This window comes from Vulpes lagopus, chromosome 23, assembly GCF_018345385.1.
Source record: "Vulpes lagopus strain Blue_001 chromosome 23, ASM1834538v1, whole genome shotgun sequence".
NCBI lineage: Eukaryota > Metazoa > Chordata > Mammalia > Carnivora > Canidae > Vulpes > Vulpes lagopus.
In genome coordinates, this window is record NC_054846.1 from 6,117,538 (window position 1) to 6,134,432 (window position 16,895).

The 16,895-nt window shown below is 35.5% G+C and overlaps 1 protein-coding gene across 2 annotated transcripts in view; it reads left to right on the forward strand.

The window, feature by feature from the left end:
• Positions 1-16,895, forward strand: part of FSTL5 (follistatin like 5) — a 679,148-nt gene that overhangs the window by 549,521 nt on the left and 112,732 nt on the right. For both annotated transcript variants that reach the window (XM_041737850.1, XM_041737852.1), the window contains exon 10: positions 1,513-1,647. In XM_041737850.1, the coding sequence (XP_041593784.1) occupies positions 1,513-1,647 (135 nt within the window). The remainder of the gene's footprint in view (positions 1-1,512; positions 1,648-16,895) is intronic.

A 16,895-nucleotide genomic window follows, 5' to 3' on the forward strand; every position in this document is an offset into this window, starting at 1 on the left:
TAAAGCCACCTGGGGGGGCTTTGTTTTTGTTTTTAGAACACAGCCACACTTGTGTTTTAAAAATTGTTGATGGCTGCTTGCATGCTGCTGACAGGGGTGAGTAGCTGTCACAGATACTATATGGCCCACAATGCGTAAAACATGTATGTGGCCTTTAACAGCAAAAAAACAAGACAAAACAAAAAACACAACTCCAACCTCTGTTTTGGAGTAGTGATTCTCAGCAGTGGATGGGGGGCATGGAAGTGCCCAATAACCTCTATAAAGTGAGAACAAGGTTCATGTTATCCGAATGGCTGTTCCTCCCCAAACGCTTACTGCCTCTCCACATCCCCTTCACATCCCTTGAGAGCCATTGGCATTTCCAAGCTCTTTTTTCCCCATTGGTTTTCTATCTTTCCCCAAAGAGCCACATGGATTATTTTGTCCCTTATCTGCCTTAGGAGAGTCATACTGTTTCTGTCGCACATGGTATATGGGATTCTTGTGATTGGATAACGTGAAAAAAACACACACAGAAAAAAGAAAGAAAAGAAAGTAATAGAGGGGAAAAAAAAAAAGAAACCTAAATAAATGAATACAACAAACAGTGAATTTTAGAGTCTGACAGGTGTCCAGCCCTAATCTTTTGAATTGAGTAATTTGCATAAGATCATTCTAGGAGTCTCAGATTCTGCTTCTGATAATTATGTGTTATTTAGGATAATTAAGAAATGATATACGTAAAAACACCTCATATATTTCCAACATATAGTTGACGGTTAATTATACCCTGGTTTCCACATTGGGGAGTGCAACTTGTTATTCAGGGTTTAGCTTAAGAAGTTATTTTACCAAGATTTAAAAGTTAAGCTAATTATTCCCTTAATACTTTGGTTATATGATGATTGTATCAATTTCCATATTATAATACATAATATTGTTTATGTATATTTCTGGAAAAAGACTGAAATCTTGCAGACAAATCATGTGTTAGTATCTTTACGTTTTCCTTACCTAATAATTTCCTTACCTTATAATTCCAGACATATAATACATGCTCAATAATGTACTTGATAAGCGACAATCATACTATACTTCCATGATGTAGCTCACTGAATTTCTCTATGAAATCCTTTTATACATATGCTCCTGCATTTCAGCCGTATTGCTATTATTTTAAAGTTTTATAAAGGTTGGGGAAAAGTGGATTCTAAGTACAAAAAATAAATACATAAATGGCATTATAGTTATCAATGTGAAATATGAAATGCGGAAAACAGGAAATAATTGTAAAATATGAAGCATGTACATTTGACATAGAGTTTTGGGCTCTCTGCAATAGAATGACAACACAGTTTACGAAACACTTGAGTGCTTTTGGAATAATTTGGCATGCCTCCAAAGCATGGAATAGGAAGGAAAACACTTTAATTAGGACAAGCTAAGAGAACTGCTTGACTGTGTAATCGGAAAGCGCTGTACCAAAACTGAAATCATAGTTTACAAGTTGCATTTGCCTTCTGTTTTCAGCAAATGGCAGTGAGGTTCATATAAGCAACGTGCGCTATGAAGACACGGGAGCATACACTTGTATCGCAAAGAATGAAGCAGGAGTGGATGAAGACATCTCTTCTCTTTTTGTGGAAGATTCTGCTAGAAAGACCCGTATGTATTGAACACTTAGACCCACAACTTTACAATTAGGCCTTTTTCAAAAAGCAAAAGCACCAGAAAACTCTTCAAAATGACCAATGCATAAAACAACAACAACAACAACAACAACAACAAAAACAAAACAAAAAAACAAAACAAAACAAAACAAAAAAGCACTTTCAGAGCTAGGAAAGAGAAGAATCTTAAAATTTTAAAATCAGGTTTGAGAATCAAACCAGAGGCTTGTGAAATTTTTAATACAACACCAGAATGATCTTGTTTCCTTTGCAAGTGTGCCTGCCATGTTTCAGGTCTTGTCTTCCCATTCTCCCACACAGGAATTTAAATTCCTCTCAAAAATCCCTCTTCCAAAAAAAAAAAAATCCCTCTTCCAAAGGACTTCGGGATTTCAAGGTCCCAAAAATACAGCAACGAAGCTTCTATAGGTTTAATAAATTAATATATTTATTTTTCTGTTAGTTGCCTTGCAGTGGGGGGCCCACGGGCCGTACATCAGGGCTTCTCTGCCACAGGCACTGGTTACTGCCACCATAAGACACTCACTGCCCCGGCACCAACATCCATCCCTGGGCTGTTCTCTCCATTTAGTGGTAGAAACTCTTTGCCTTTGCTCTACATGTTTCCTGGTTATAAAAGTAATAAGAAAAATGTACCACTCTTTAAAAAAAAAATATATATATATTACTTAGCGAAAGAGATATGGATAGGGTGGGGATGTTAAAGATGGATTTTTAGTAATAGCTCAATTGCTTGGACTTCAAAGTACTATTATATAGTGTTAATCAAGTGAGCTATCTATGGGAAAACCCACAGACACTTCCTTCCCCCAGTTACATGTGCCACAGTATGGTAGCTTTAGGTTTGGGTCTGGATGTACACGGAATGACTATGGTCCTTGATTCTCAGTCTGATTGTCATATCTATTTACAAGTCTTACTGATCTCATTTGTTGCAGGGGCCCTGATATTTGGAGGGCTGCCTAGTTTGGCATGCCCATTTCTCTGAACCAAGTTTTTGAACAAGATGAAGTATTGTCTCAGGAATCTTCTTATTTCTCTTTAAGTCAATGAGTACACGTAGATATTAGTGGGTCCAATGGGCAAGGAGGCACTTACTCTAAGTCCTGACTACCAACATATCTTGGTCTGTATTTGGTCTGGCTAGGACAAACTTCATAACAAGCAAATATTTAAAGAGAAAATTCTTAAGGTTCAAAGACAGAAAAAAAAAAAAGCTGGATTTAATGATTTGGATATGATCCACCATAATGTTTCTACTCCTTTCATATGTTTCTGCTAAACACCAATTTGCAATTCACTTCCTGTTAAAAATATAATTTTAGGTGACAAGTAATTGAATTCTTTGGTTTTCTCTGTTCTTTATGGTGACAATAGTAACAGATTTTAATTTCAACTCTCCATTTTGATATTCTTTTAATGTTGGTCAAGTACTTTCCAATATATTTTCCTAGTTACAGCTTTAAAATACCTAGCAAGAATTCCTATAATCAGTGAATCACTAACTGTTTATCAGCATGTAAATTTGAGGAAAATTCGAGAAGTAGATTCAATATAACTTTATTCATAAATTTAGTCATATAAATGTTTTTGTTTAATTATAGTTTCTGAAATCATGTTTTTATTTTATTTTGTTATTTTAAGCTCTTCGAGGCCAAAATAATACAGTTTGAAAATATTTTGAGATTATATGTTAGTAGCATGCTAATAGCATTTTTAGAAGCTACAGCAATGCAGGCCTTACTACATCTATATTTATAGACCTTTCAAAGTCATCTTCTAAGAAACAATACAAGTGAAAGACTTGGAGTGTTTTGTTCTTAAGTCTGGATATAAATTATTTATAGATGTTCCTTATGTATCTAAATTATGTAACATTTTCAAGGATAAAGAGAGAAAACTAGGTGGTGCCTGGGTGGCTTAGGCAGTTAAAGCAGCTGCCTTTAGCTCAGGTCATAATCCCAGGACCCTGGGATCAAGCCCAGCATCGGATTCCCTGCTCAGCAAGGAGTCTGCTTCTCCCTCTCCCTCTGCCTCTCCCTTCTCTTCATGTTCTATTTCTCTCTCTCAAATAAATAAATAAAATCTCAAAATAAAAAAAGAAAGAGGGGGAAAACTAACAGATTTTATTTTTTAACTTAATTCATTTATTTTGGTAAGAACACAGCGTAAATTCTACCCTTAAGTTTTTAGGCACATGATATTTTATTGTTAACTGTAGGCACTCGGTTGTATAAAAGATACATGGAATGTGTTCTTTTTGTGTAACTGTGACTTTATGCCCATTGAACAACTCTTCATTTTTCTCTCCTTCACATCACCTGACAATCACCATTCTATTTTGTTTCTATGAGTTTGACTCTTTCAGATAACTCATGTAAGTGCAATTTTATAATTGTCACTGGCTTGTTTCAATGAGCATAATGTCTTTCAGGCCCATTCATGTTGTCACAAATGGTAGGATTTCCTTCTTTTTCAGGCCAGACATTCCACTGTAGGCATACACAATGTTTTCTTTATCCATCCGTCAGTAGATATTTGAGCTGTTTCCCTATATTGGCCATTGTGAATGATACTTCCATGAATGTATGAGTGCAGATATCACTTTGATGCTGATTTCAGTTTGTTTGGATACACACCCAGAAATTGGATTACTGTATCATATAATAGTTCTATTTTTAATTTCTGAGGAACCTCTGTTTCTCATAGTGGCTGCACCATTTTTCATTCCCACCAACAAGGCACAACGGTTCTAATTTCTCCACATCCTTGACAATATTTTTATCCTTTGTTATAATAATAACCATCCCAACAGGTGTGAGAAAATATTTCATTGTAGTTCCTATTTGCATTTCTGATGATTTGTAAAATAAGACACCTTTCATATACCTACTGGCAATTTCTATGTCTTCTTTTGGAGAAATGTCTGTTCTCATTGCCCATTCTTTTAAAAAAAATTAGGTTGTTTCCTCTTTTTTTAATTAAGTTATAAAAGTTCCTTATATATATGGAAATTAAACACTTATCAGAAATGAGCTGAAAATATGTTTTCCCATGGCATAGGTTGCCTTTTCATTCTCTTGGTTGTTTCCCTTGCCATGAATAAACTTTTTAGCTGGATAAGGTTCAACTTGTCTATTTTTGTTGGTATTCCCTGTGCTTTTGATAAAATCATAGGCCGATATCCCTGCTGAACATAGATGCAGAATTCATCAATAAAATATTAGCAAACTGAGTCTAATAGCACACTAACAAGATCATAACACCATGATCATGTGGGATTCATCCCTGGAATACAAGCATGGTTCAAAGTATGCAGATCAATAAGTGTGATTTTCACATTAAAAGAAAAAAAGAATGAAAAGTAAAAACCACTTGATCATCCATTAGATACAGAAAAAGTATTTGACACAGTCTTTCATAATAAAAATGCTCAATACTACACACGGAATATACCTTAAAGTAGTAAGGGTCATATGTAACAAGCTCACAGCTAACATCATACAGTCAATGGTTAAAAAATGGAAATCATTCCTTTCCAGATGAGGAATAAGACAAAGATTTCAATTCACCATTTCAAGTCAACATTCACTGGAAGTCCTAGCCACAACAATTGGGCAAGAAAAAGTAAAATCAAAGGCATTAAAATCAGAAAGGAAAAAGTAAAATTGTCCTTGTTTGCAGATGACATGAACCTATAAGTAAAAAGAACTACAAAGCCTCCACAAACAATTAGAACAATAAACATATTCAGTAAAGTTTCAGTGTACAAAATCAACATATAAAATTTGTTGTGTTTCTATAATATAAAATGAGATATCTGAAAGGCATTTAAGGAAGCAATCCCATTAACAATAGTATCAAAGAGAATAAAGTACTTGGGAATAAACTTAATCAAGTAGGTGAAAGATTGTACGCTGAAAACTGTAATACATTAATAAAAGTAATTAACGATACAAATAAATGGAAAGACATTTCATGCTCATGGTTTGGAAGAACAAATATTTTTAAAAATGCTCATATTACCCAAAGCAATCTATGATTCAGTGCTATTTACACACACACACACACACACACACAAAAAAAAAAAAAAAAAAAAAAACACAATGGAAATAGGAATAGAAAAAAAATTCTACAGAAATAGAAAAAAAAGTCATAAAATTCATATACAACAACAAAATATCCAGAATAATTAAAGTGATCTTGAGAAAGAACAAATCTGGGGACATTATACTTCTCAATTTCAAACAATAAATAAATAAATAAATAAATAAATAAATAAATAAATATATATATATATATATAAAACTATAGTAAGTAAAACAATATGGTACTTGTATAAAGACATATGTAGACAAATGGAATAGAACAGAGTCCAGAAATAAATCCATCAATGTGCAATTAACTTATCTTCAACAAAAGCACCTGTTATACATTGGAGAAAGGAAAGTCTTTTCAAAAAATTGTCCTGGGAAACTGATTGTCCACATGTAAAAGGATGAAACTGGACCCTGATCTTACACCACACACAAAAATCAACTCAAAATGGATTAAAGACTTTAAACATAGGACCTGAAAGTGTAAAACTCTTATATGAAAACAAATGGAAATGTTTCATGACATTGGTCTTGGCAGTGAATTTAATGGATTTTAGCTGTAACCCCAAGCATTTACTAATTCATCTTTATATTCTACTCTTTTATAGGCATGCTAATCCAGTTCCTTTGGAATAACAAATTTTACCTCTCACTTAAATAAATGCCTTTAATTTTTGTTAGGTCCATAAACTTGCTACACTGGTTATTGAGAACATTTCATGTTATATATCATATATATATATATATGTATATATATATATACATATATATATATATGCAGTTGATGTGAATACACTCATTTTTAGAAATGTATACACATAAATAAAATCAGGATAATACTAAAGGAGTAAACTGAGTAGAATATTAGGAGCTATAGAAAAGAAGAAATTGAAAATGCAAGAGTGTCTATACAGTAGAAGACAGCTTTCCTTGGGGTGTTTCCTAGTGCCCAGTAAACTGTCAGAATCCTGTATAACAAAACCAAAACCAAAATCAAGTGGAGATCATGTTAGAGAAAGCTATGGCCTTTTGTACCCTACCTTTTAAGGACTGCTCTGAGTTCTCTTCTAGGAATATCCATGGACAAAGACCAATATTGATTATACAAAGTGCATTTGGATAGAAAGATATTTTCAAGAAAGCCAAAGGAAACAGTCACGGAGCCATCAGTGATGACTTTACTCATCTTGACTGTACATATTAAAACATATATTGATTTGTCCACATTCACCAAAAGTAAATTCAGAGGTCTTTCTTCCTTTCAGTGGTGATGGGATACAACGTGTACATGAAAAAGCAAATTGATATAATAGAAGCACATGAACTTTGGCATTAGACATGAGTTAGAGTTGTACTGCGTGATAGCTGTGTGATTTGGAGCTATACGTCACCTCTCTGAGCTTTAGTTTTTCTATCTGTAATAATCCAGGATGAATACTAACTCACTAAGGGGTTTCTTTGTACATAGTATAAAGCACTCTCCATAGGGCTAGACATAAAGTAACTCTTCCTCCAATTAATGCTTACTTTCTGAAAATAATCATTTATTCCTTGCTAGAAACATTGACAAAAGCTATTTTTTAAAAACTGGAAAATCTAGTAATTGTTAGAAATTAGAGTTTCTAAGATGAATGATACATAGAGAAAGAAATAGAGATCCATACAAATATTGAGATAGATGTAGAGATAAGAAGAGAGAGAGAGAGAGGGATGGTGAGAGATGAGTATATATGGACATGTACATAATGACATATCCAAATATAAAAATCATTATTTCATTTTCCATTTAAAAAACCTCACTCAACCAATTAAAGAATACATTTCTTCCTTTAATGTAGCTGTTAAGATATTTTAAATAATATCTTGTCACCAGAATTTACTTTTGTCATAGAATGAAAGCAAAAGCTACACTTTATTTCTCTTACATCAGTCAATTTATATTTCTATTACATTTTCTAAATTCTTCTGTAATGTGCTCTTATTCTGTTTTCTTTTTGAAAGATGCAGGGAAGAGAAGTATTGAATTCCATACAGACTGCAATAAACATGGGGAAAAATTTACAACTTTTGGACTAAATGACACAACACAGCCTTACTTTGTTTAGCTACAGCTTCAGAGCAATCATCCGTTATTTTCTACATAATAGAGCAGTCATACTCATATCAATCACATTTTTTTTTCCTTATACTACATTTCCCAGCAGGATGATACTGCTGAGTGAACGATTCATGCAAAGCATCATATGGCTAAGGAGTTTATGTTTTGCTTGTAACCTAATCTTTGAATTGGAAAACCTTGAGTTACGGTGCCCAACTTTGTCAACAACCCTCACTGGAAGTTTTCTCATGTGACAAATTAAACTACAAAAAGTACTTCAAAGTAACCTCATCTACAGTTAAGTTAGGGATAGGGTTTGATAACTAAGATTTAATGGGGTGATATATAGGGAGGATTTAAATGTAAAGAAGAGTAGAAATGGGCCATAGGGGATTGTAACAGGGAGTAGGAGATGATATGAAATATATGAGAGGGTTTTAGGCAGAGGTAAATGTTATTCATGTGAAAATGGCTTGCAAGTCGCATAAGCACTCGATACATTTCCATTCCCAAGGGGAGTTCAATTCCCAGATGATAATAATTCATCTTCAGGATTAAGGTAAATGAAAAGCAGTGTGAATATAGGCTGCTATTGAAAGCTTTTAAGCTACTGGCTGCATTAAGCACGGAGCACAGATTATATCACCTCGCTAGGATTTTAGTAAGGAATATGATTAATCTAGGTACTTGTAAATATTAGAACAGAGTGTCTGAATATATTATAATGGTATGTACAACTTTAATCTCTATCATTGTCACAGTCAGCATTATATTTGGAAATATTGGGCCATTACAACAATCCTTAGTGTAGAATTAATTTCAATAAATTAATATTGGTTGGCAATTTTGAAATTTATTAATTATAAGATTCTCTACACCAGTACTTTAGATGTGTTAAACTCTACAACAAGAGTACTTGAATGAACAAGTTATATAAATATATAATGTGAATGTAAATTAATGATATTAGAAAAATACAATGACTGTAATTCGCAATACACGGGCTTTAGAAATATTAGAAAATGTAGCCACTTGTACCTAAATATTTGAAATGATATGTAAATGCTTGAGAAGTTGTTTGCCTATTTTGGAAGTAGAGGAGTGCAGTCATTCCTGTCCCGTGACTGAAGACAGGTCCTCTCCCAATAAGCTCATCCTTTTCCGATGAGCATGCAGGAGCCATGGGCTTATAGCAGTGAGGGAGGAAAGGGACACCTGCGTAGCCAGTCACATCAGCCAAATCAACCCTGGCGATCAGTGGGGTGACAGATGTGACAGCCAGATTGCCTACACCAGAAACTAATATCACGCCGTATGTTAACTAAGTGGAATCTAAATAAAACTTTTTTAAAAAATAAAAAGATAAAAAATGGAAAAAAAAATAGAGGAAAGGACCTTAAAATGGCAAAAATATGTTCTTCTTACATATAAGCAATTTGAGTATGGTATTGTAAACTATGAAAATAGAACATATTCTGACAATATAGGGTAATTAATTAACTCTCTAGTCTTCATTCACTGGCTGTTTTTATTACTTTATATATATATATATTTTTTATTTTTAAGTAGGCTCCACAACCAACATAGGGCTTGGTTAGACCCAAGACCCCTGAGATTATGAATGAGTACATGGTCTAACTGACTGTGCTCCTTTGCTTCCTATTTTTTAAAGAATGGAGAATGCCTATTTCAACAGGGAAGATATGGATTTTGTATTGATTTTTTGTTTTAAGTATTTATTTGAGAGAGTGCACACATGAATGGAGGGAAGAGCAGAAGAAAGAGAAAATCCAAGCAGACTCCCAGCTGAGCATGGAGCCCGTGGGGACTGGTCCCAAGAATGTGAGATCATGTCCTGAGCTGAAATCAAGAGCTGGATGCTTAACTGACTGAGCCACCCAGGAGCCCCAGGGCAGTTGTATAAATTTAATGAGCTCATATAAGCAGAACCTTATTAGTGTCTATAGAGGCTAGGAACATAATATAAATAGATGAGCAAAGTCTGTAAACAGGTACAGGTGAAGCCAAATGCAGCAGTCATCAATTAATTATTATTTCTACACTCAACCAATATGAGATAGGTAGAATAATTAGGAATAAGAACAGTCCGTAGTTAAAGATAAGGTGTGCTTTGATAGCCAGGGTGAAAATTTAATCCTGATCGTTATAAGCTATGTTGCTTGAATCAAAAAGAATCAAATAAGAGCAAATATTTCAGAAAAAAATGAAATAAATCAGTAAATGAAAAAATTTCAGTTTTTTAATTTAACCTCACTGAATATCACTCAATAGAGAAGCTGTACTAAAAACATTTAATGCAGAGTGAACAATTCCTATGTCTTTTGAAAAATCCCCAAATCTATTTATTTAATATCTGTCACAGACTTTTACGTATCAGTAAGCTTAGTGTGAAATAAAATGCACTTAGGATAATCAGACTCGTGTCAAGGTTAACCGTGCTTGATAAGCATTTATTATTTTATGAGCTTTTATTATTTATCATAAATTCTAATATTCATAGTCTCAATTTGGTCAATGACATTGTCACATCCCGTGAAGTAACTTGTTCCATAAATCTTTACATTTGTTGACCCAGAATATACTGAAATTATCCGCCTCATGATTTCCGTATCTGAAGGCTGTATTTTTAAAATAACATCCTTTTCAATGTCATTAAATAGATCTGTGTCTCACACATTGCCATTTTTGTACAATAGTAAGACTTGTTATCTAACAAGATGCTACGTGACCTGAATGTCATCAAACTGACAGGTTTACAAAAATCCTAAGCAATTGGGCATCTCTTTTGCCTACAAAACAAAACAACACTCAAAGCTTTCTTTGTTTGATTTATTGCGCATATTTTGTCTGCAAGGTGTTATGTACCTTCACTGGAATATTCTCATCTCATCTCATATTACACAATGCCAATTTGCCTAATTTATTTAAAGATAAATTAGGCAAGTGATGATGACATCTTATTTATATTACTTCAGGCATGCAGGCTAAATAAGCTTATATACAGTGACAGTGCTGAGTATAAAATCTCAATGACGCTCTTAGAAAATCTGCATACTGATATTTTGTTGGTGGTGTTCGGGAGAGTTCGAAAGTTAGAACTCACTTTAAAATTCTGTAATTCCAGAGGCCTTAAACTTGGTGAATCCGCTGCAAAATAATTGTGCACTTAGTTTCACAAAGAAGTTAGAATTATCATCGCTTGGTGATTTTCTTGCAATTCTTTGATACGGGAACTCAGTTGGAGAATAGGGTAAATGTGTGAAGCATTACTAAAACAAATGTGCTTTTCAAATGCACGGGTTCTGGGGTGAGGGGCTACAATGAGTTACCTTCTGAAAGTTTTATAAAATCTAATTTATGCCGCACATTTTTATCAACTGTCTGCAGAGCCTAGATTGCACATTTGTGTGTCCTGTTGTACTGTTTGTCCAGATATCTGATTTCTGATGATGATGAGATGAATATGCCAGAAAGAATGGGTCAGTTCCATTATTGTTCTACCTCTTCATTTGCTTTACTTTTCAACTTAGTGCACATTTCTATACTTGTGTCACATATGAAATGTAACATTACATAGGAAGTGTTATTAAATATGATATTTCTTAAAAAGTGCTCTATTTCATGCAGTAAACTTGTGTGCCAATATGAGTATCTTTGCCCTAAATTGATCTATCTATCTAATATATACCTTTATACTAAACTGGTTTAAACAATAATACAATTTTGGAAACATTCTTGCAATAGGGAAATTTTAATAGAAAATAAATCATTAGTGAGTAAAATATTTCCATTTTTATCTCAAACATGTTTTTTTAGTATTTTTTCAAAAGTTTTGGAACAGGAAGTCAAAATATTTTTCTAGAGACATTGTTTTTTTTTTTTAGATTTTATTTATTTATTCATGAGAGACATAGAGAGAGAGAGCGAAAGGCAGAGACACTGGCAGAGGGAGAAGCAGGGTCCACGCAGGGAGCCCAATGTGGGACTCGATCCTGGGTCTCTGGGATCATGCCCTGGACCGAAGGCAGGCGCTAAACAGCTGAGCTACTGGGGCTGCCCCTAGAGACAGTTTGGATTCAGATGACTGAGAGTATTGTAGAAAAAACGAAATAATTATATAATTTTATTAGAATTTAAATAAAAATAAAAGCTCATGAAATAATTATGTAATTTAAGTATATAAATTATTATAACATTTCACTAAACTGAATATATTTATATAGAGTACAGTTATATATACACACATAATAAGACTATATATACATATATGTATACACACATACTATCGATATATATTACAACCAATATTGTGCAAATTACAATCATACTTATAGTAATATCAAAGTGTAGTTTTAGGAGTGTGTTTCAAAAGTGCAGAAAAACTGGGGGAAACAGTATGATTATGTTAAATTTAAGAAGTTCTAATCTTAAAAATTTACCCCCAAGATATTTTCAATACAATTAACTGATAAGGAGTATCGGCGACAGACAGACAGATGTTAATGAAACAAACCAAAAATAAACTAGAGCATAGTTTCACTTTTTTTTTTTTAAGATTGTATTTATTTATTCATGAGAGACACACAGAGAGAGAGAGGCAGAGACCCAGGCAGAGGGAGAAGCAGGCTCCTGGCAGGGAGCCCGATGTGGGACTCGATCCTGGGACCCCGGGGTCACGCCCTGAGACAAAGGCAGACGCTCAACCACTGAGCCACCCAGGCATCCCTAAGAGCATAGTTTTAAAAAGAACTTTCAGAGACAAGAACAAGCAACGTGGCAAGGTATGTTATGAAAAGCTGCTAATCCTTATTAGGTGTCCAGGAAACTTATCTTTTAACCAGAGAGAAATGTCATTTTGCACATACTACAATACCAGAAGTTCAAAAGCTGCGTAATAACAAGATTTGGTAAGATTTGGAAGAGGAAGCTGTCTACACTGTTAGAACTCGTGTCAGCTTTACCACCCTTTGGAAAGCACTTTGGCCTCATTACCTACTAGAGTTGATTCCTCATGGGCCTTGGGAGTCAGCAATCGCATGTATCCAAGCAACATTACATTGCCATTCGCTCGGAAGTTATTTAGGAGGAACCTGCCTTATACTTAATATTTTGCTACGATTTGTCATTTCTTTTTTATCTACCTTTTAATTCCTTCCATATTTCCGTGGCAACTGAACTAAATTTAATTTACATACTTTTTGCAATGGCTATAATTTAAATGTGTGTGCGGCTGGTTACCTTCCCACGTGCGTGAAGGTCAGTATTACTTCAAACTTATCTACTCAGATGGACGTCTACAAAATTCACAGTGAATAAGGGGTGTCATTGTAAGGAGAACAAAAAAAAATGTCTATAGGAAACAATCGGTTTGTCCATTCATGCTTTCACTTATTAAATACTCACTGAAGAAAAAAAAAACAAAGACAAAAACAAACGTGTTGCTCTCCTGCAGTTAGCAATTCTCTACTTTCAGAAAGGCTGTAGCTTGGTGTGGGTAGAAGTAAAGAGGCTATACTGCGTGGCGGAGTAAAATAATTGCTGCACCAGGCATATACTCCAGGTAGGATAGGATCGCAGGCCCAGAACAACAAAGTCCAACTGGGTCTCACAGCATAGCCTTTTTTTATTGAGGTGATGACATTTGAGTTGATATTTGGTGGCTGTAGTGAAACTTCCATAGCTAGACACTCAGAAGTATGTCAAACTTGGGAATTGTCATAAAGTACATGGTGGGTTTCGTGAGCCTTACGTAATGTATGGTCCTAAAAATGTTTGCTGGGAGTCTACAACACGCAGAGAGAACAAATCGTTGGCTAGAACCGTATTAAGGAGGGCCTTGAACTGCATGAAGGGAAAAAGTCCTATTAAGAGTTATTTGCAAGCTTTGCTCCTGCAAAGGTAAAAATCCTCTCCGTATTCATTACTTAAAGAGTTCACAAGAAGCATTTTTTTGCTAGGTTTTATTATTAACACACAGTGGGCATTTGACCGTGGTTTTTATTACCTGAGTAGTATTAACCAAAATTCTAATTCCCTACACAGCTCATAAGACAAACAGGCTTGTATTGAATCTCAAGACAGAACGTGTATCCTGGAAACTCATTACAGCCTCTGGTGGAACACAATTACCGAGACCGTTCGATGTGAGGTTGAACCATCTTCCTCTATCCATCTCTTGAAGAGTATTTGGCATAATAGCATTTCCCCAAAGTAGTGTTACTTGGTTCATCAGCCTACTTGAATTTCCAAGAAGAAAACCAGCGCATTCATAAAGTATTATTTTTCATAATAAATAATCATATTAAAATAGTCAAGGACTAAAATTACGCCTTAGGCTGCTTATGCCTATTAATTTGTAACCATTAAATTACAGCAAAACTGACACTGGAAAGATTGTATTATGATAATAGAAGATAATCGACCGTTAACTTAATGCTTTTGGGGCCCTCCGAGCAATCTGTACTTCATACTGATATAAATATGGTTGGTAGGACGTTGGCCGGATAAACAACTCTGGCTACATAGCCTAATATGAAAATATTTTATATTTTCATAGTTTAATAGTTTATAGTTTCAGGGATCCCTGGGTGGCGCAGTGGTTTAGCGCCTGCCTTTGGCCCAGGGCATGATCCTGGAGACCTGGGATCGAATCCCACGTCGGGCTCCCGGTGCATGGAGCCTGCTTCTCCCTCTGCCTATGTCTCTGCCTCTCTCTTTCTCTCTCTCTGTCTGTGTGACTATCATAAATAAATTTAAAAAAATAATAGTTTATAGTTTCATAGTTATTTTTATAGTGATAGTTTAAAAAAGTGCTCTTCTGCTCCTTAATTTATTTTTAGACTATTGTTATTTTATCCCAGACTATTTGATTGACCTTTTATGTTTTTAACACATGCTTGCTTTATTTTGCCTTTAATTTTTTTTTTTAATTTATTCGTGAGAGACACAGAGAGAGAGGCAGAGACATAGGCAGAGGGAGAAGTGGGCTCCAATGCAGAACTCGATCCCAGGACCCCAGGATCACGCCCTGGGCCAAAGGCAGACGCTCAACCTCTGAGCCCCCCGGGCGTACCATATTTTGCTTTTTTAGAATAAGCTATTACAGAAATTAACTCAATTGGAGACATTCATAGAAATAACATTTTAAAGGATCCAGTGCTGTAAAATACTTAGCATAGTGTTAACACATAAGTGGGGCTCAGTACATATTTGTTCTGGTTCCCATCAGCATTTTTATTTTGAGTTAATGATTATTATCTTTAAATTTTTCTTAAAATTGAGCCTTCCTGTCGAAGAGGCTCTGTTGAGATACATTGAACAATGGATAAAAACTATGAAAATGGGTAAAAAATGGGTAAGAGTGATAGTATGGTAAGCTAGAGTTGGGCCCATTCAAGAAAGAGTTACAAACTAGGTATCTTAGGTTTATATTTAGTAGCAAAATATTTTGAAGCTCAGATATATTCAGAAATTGCTTACATTCTTGTTAACAGGTTGGCAACTCTTTGTTGACTCTTGTGTCATATATTCTATCACTTCTCTGTGAAGCTAAATTCTATTTTTGAATCCCACTAAAACAATTTCATCCTCAAGTCTGGGGGAAAAAAAAAAAACGCACCCAGAACATAATCTTTCAGAGTTTCATTCGAATCTGCTCACTAGCCTTGCTGCTGCTTCGTGGAGAGTATGGGGAGCAAGAGAAGTTTCCTAAGGGAATGTTAGTAGAAAAAAAAAATTTAAACTACGTATATGAGAGTGTTCTTGTATCGTATTCCCAAAGTCATGCTTCACCACATTTTATTTTCAAGAGTGAGCAATAATTACAGGTTCCAGGCACTGTGACACCAGGAGGCTTCAGCTGAAGATGCTCTCGCGTGTTGGGGCCTAGGTTTATTCTTGCCACAGCCACGGGTGGCTACACTGCTGCTAGTTGGCCTGTTTTTTTGTTTTTTTTTTTTTCCTCTCCCTGTCACTTCTCTGCTGAGCATCCTTGACCCTGTTCCCTTTTCCCTGTGCAGGTAATTACAGCTGCTCAAGTATCACCACTGTCTGTGGCTTCTCCTGCCTTCTTCCGTGTTGACAATGGGAGGAAGAGGATTAGCTGGCACTGTTCTTTCTTAGTGATATGGATTCTTTATGGCATCGGGGCGGGGGGGCGGTGGGCAGAGGAGAGAGGAGAGACAAGAGCAGGTGGGAACAGAGGCCCTGCTCCTTTTCTGATTCTGCAGCAGTTGTCCCTCCAGTGGGACAGGTGTTAAGCAGGGATCCTGCCCCCCAAGGTAGCAGCTCTGTCTCAAATAGAGAAGACGGCATGTGTTGAATGGGTATGGGAGCAATTACAAGTCCCTACTCTCTACTGGTAGTCGTGGGGCACATTTTCGCTTCCTTCACCCAGGATGGGGCAGTGATGTCCCTTCTTCATGCTTTCATTTCCCCTTCTCACGTGATGAGAAAGAGTTGTGGTCCTCATGCTCATGTACAGGCATTTAAACAGTGATGGCAATATCTCAGTAAAGAAGATACCAGGCTTCTGGAAGATTAGAGATTTAAAATCAGGTGAGGTTGTGATCGGGAGTCTTAATGGAACAATGTAAGAAGCATGTGAGTTAATTCAGGAAAAGAACAACTGTGAGGATGGCTGGAGACATTTGTCTGGTTTCATCATGTTTTCCTCTTAAATAAACGATTGAACTGATTCTCAGTTGGTCATATGAAAAAGACCATGTTTCACTTAGTTCGTCTGAGTGATATTTTAAAAACAGGCAAGTAAATTCAAGTAATTAGAAGAGTAACTGTTGGGGCGCCTGGGTGGTTTGGTGGGTGTAGCGTCTGCCCCTGGCTCAGGTCATGATCCTTGGGTCTTGGGATGGAGCCCTGCGTTGGGCTCCTTGCTCACTGGGAGCCTGCTTCTCCTCTCCAGCTGCCCCTCTCCCCGCTCATGTTCACTCTTTCTCTCTCAATTTTTTTTTTAAGATTTTATTTATTTATGAGAGACACAGAGAGAGA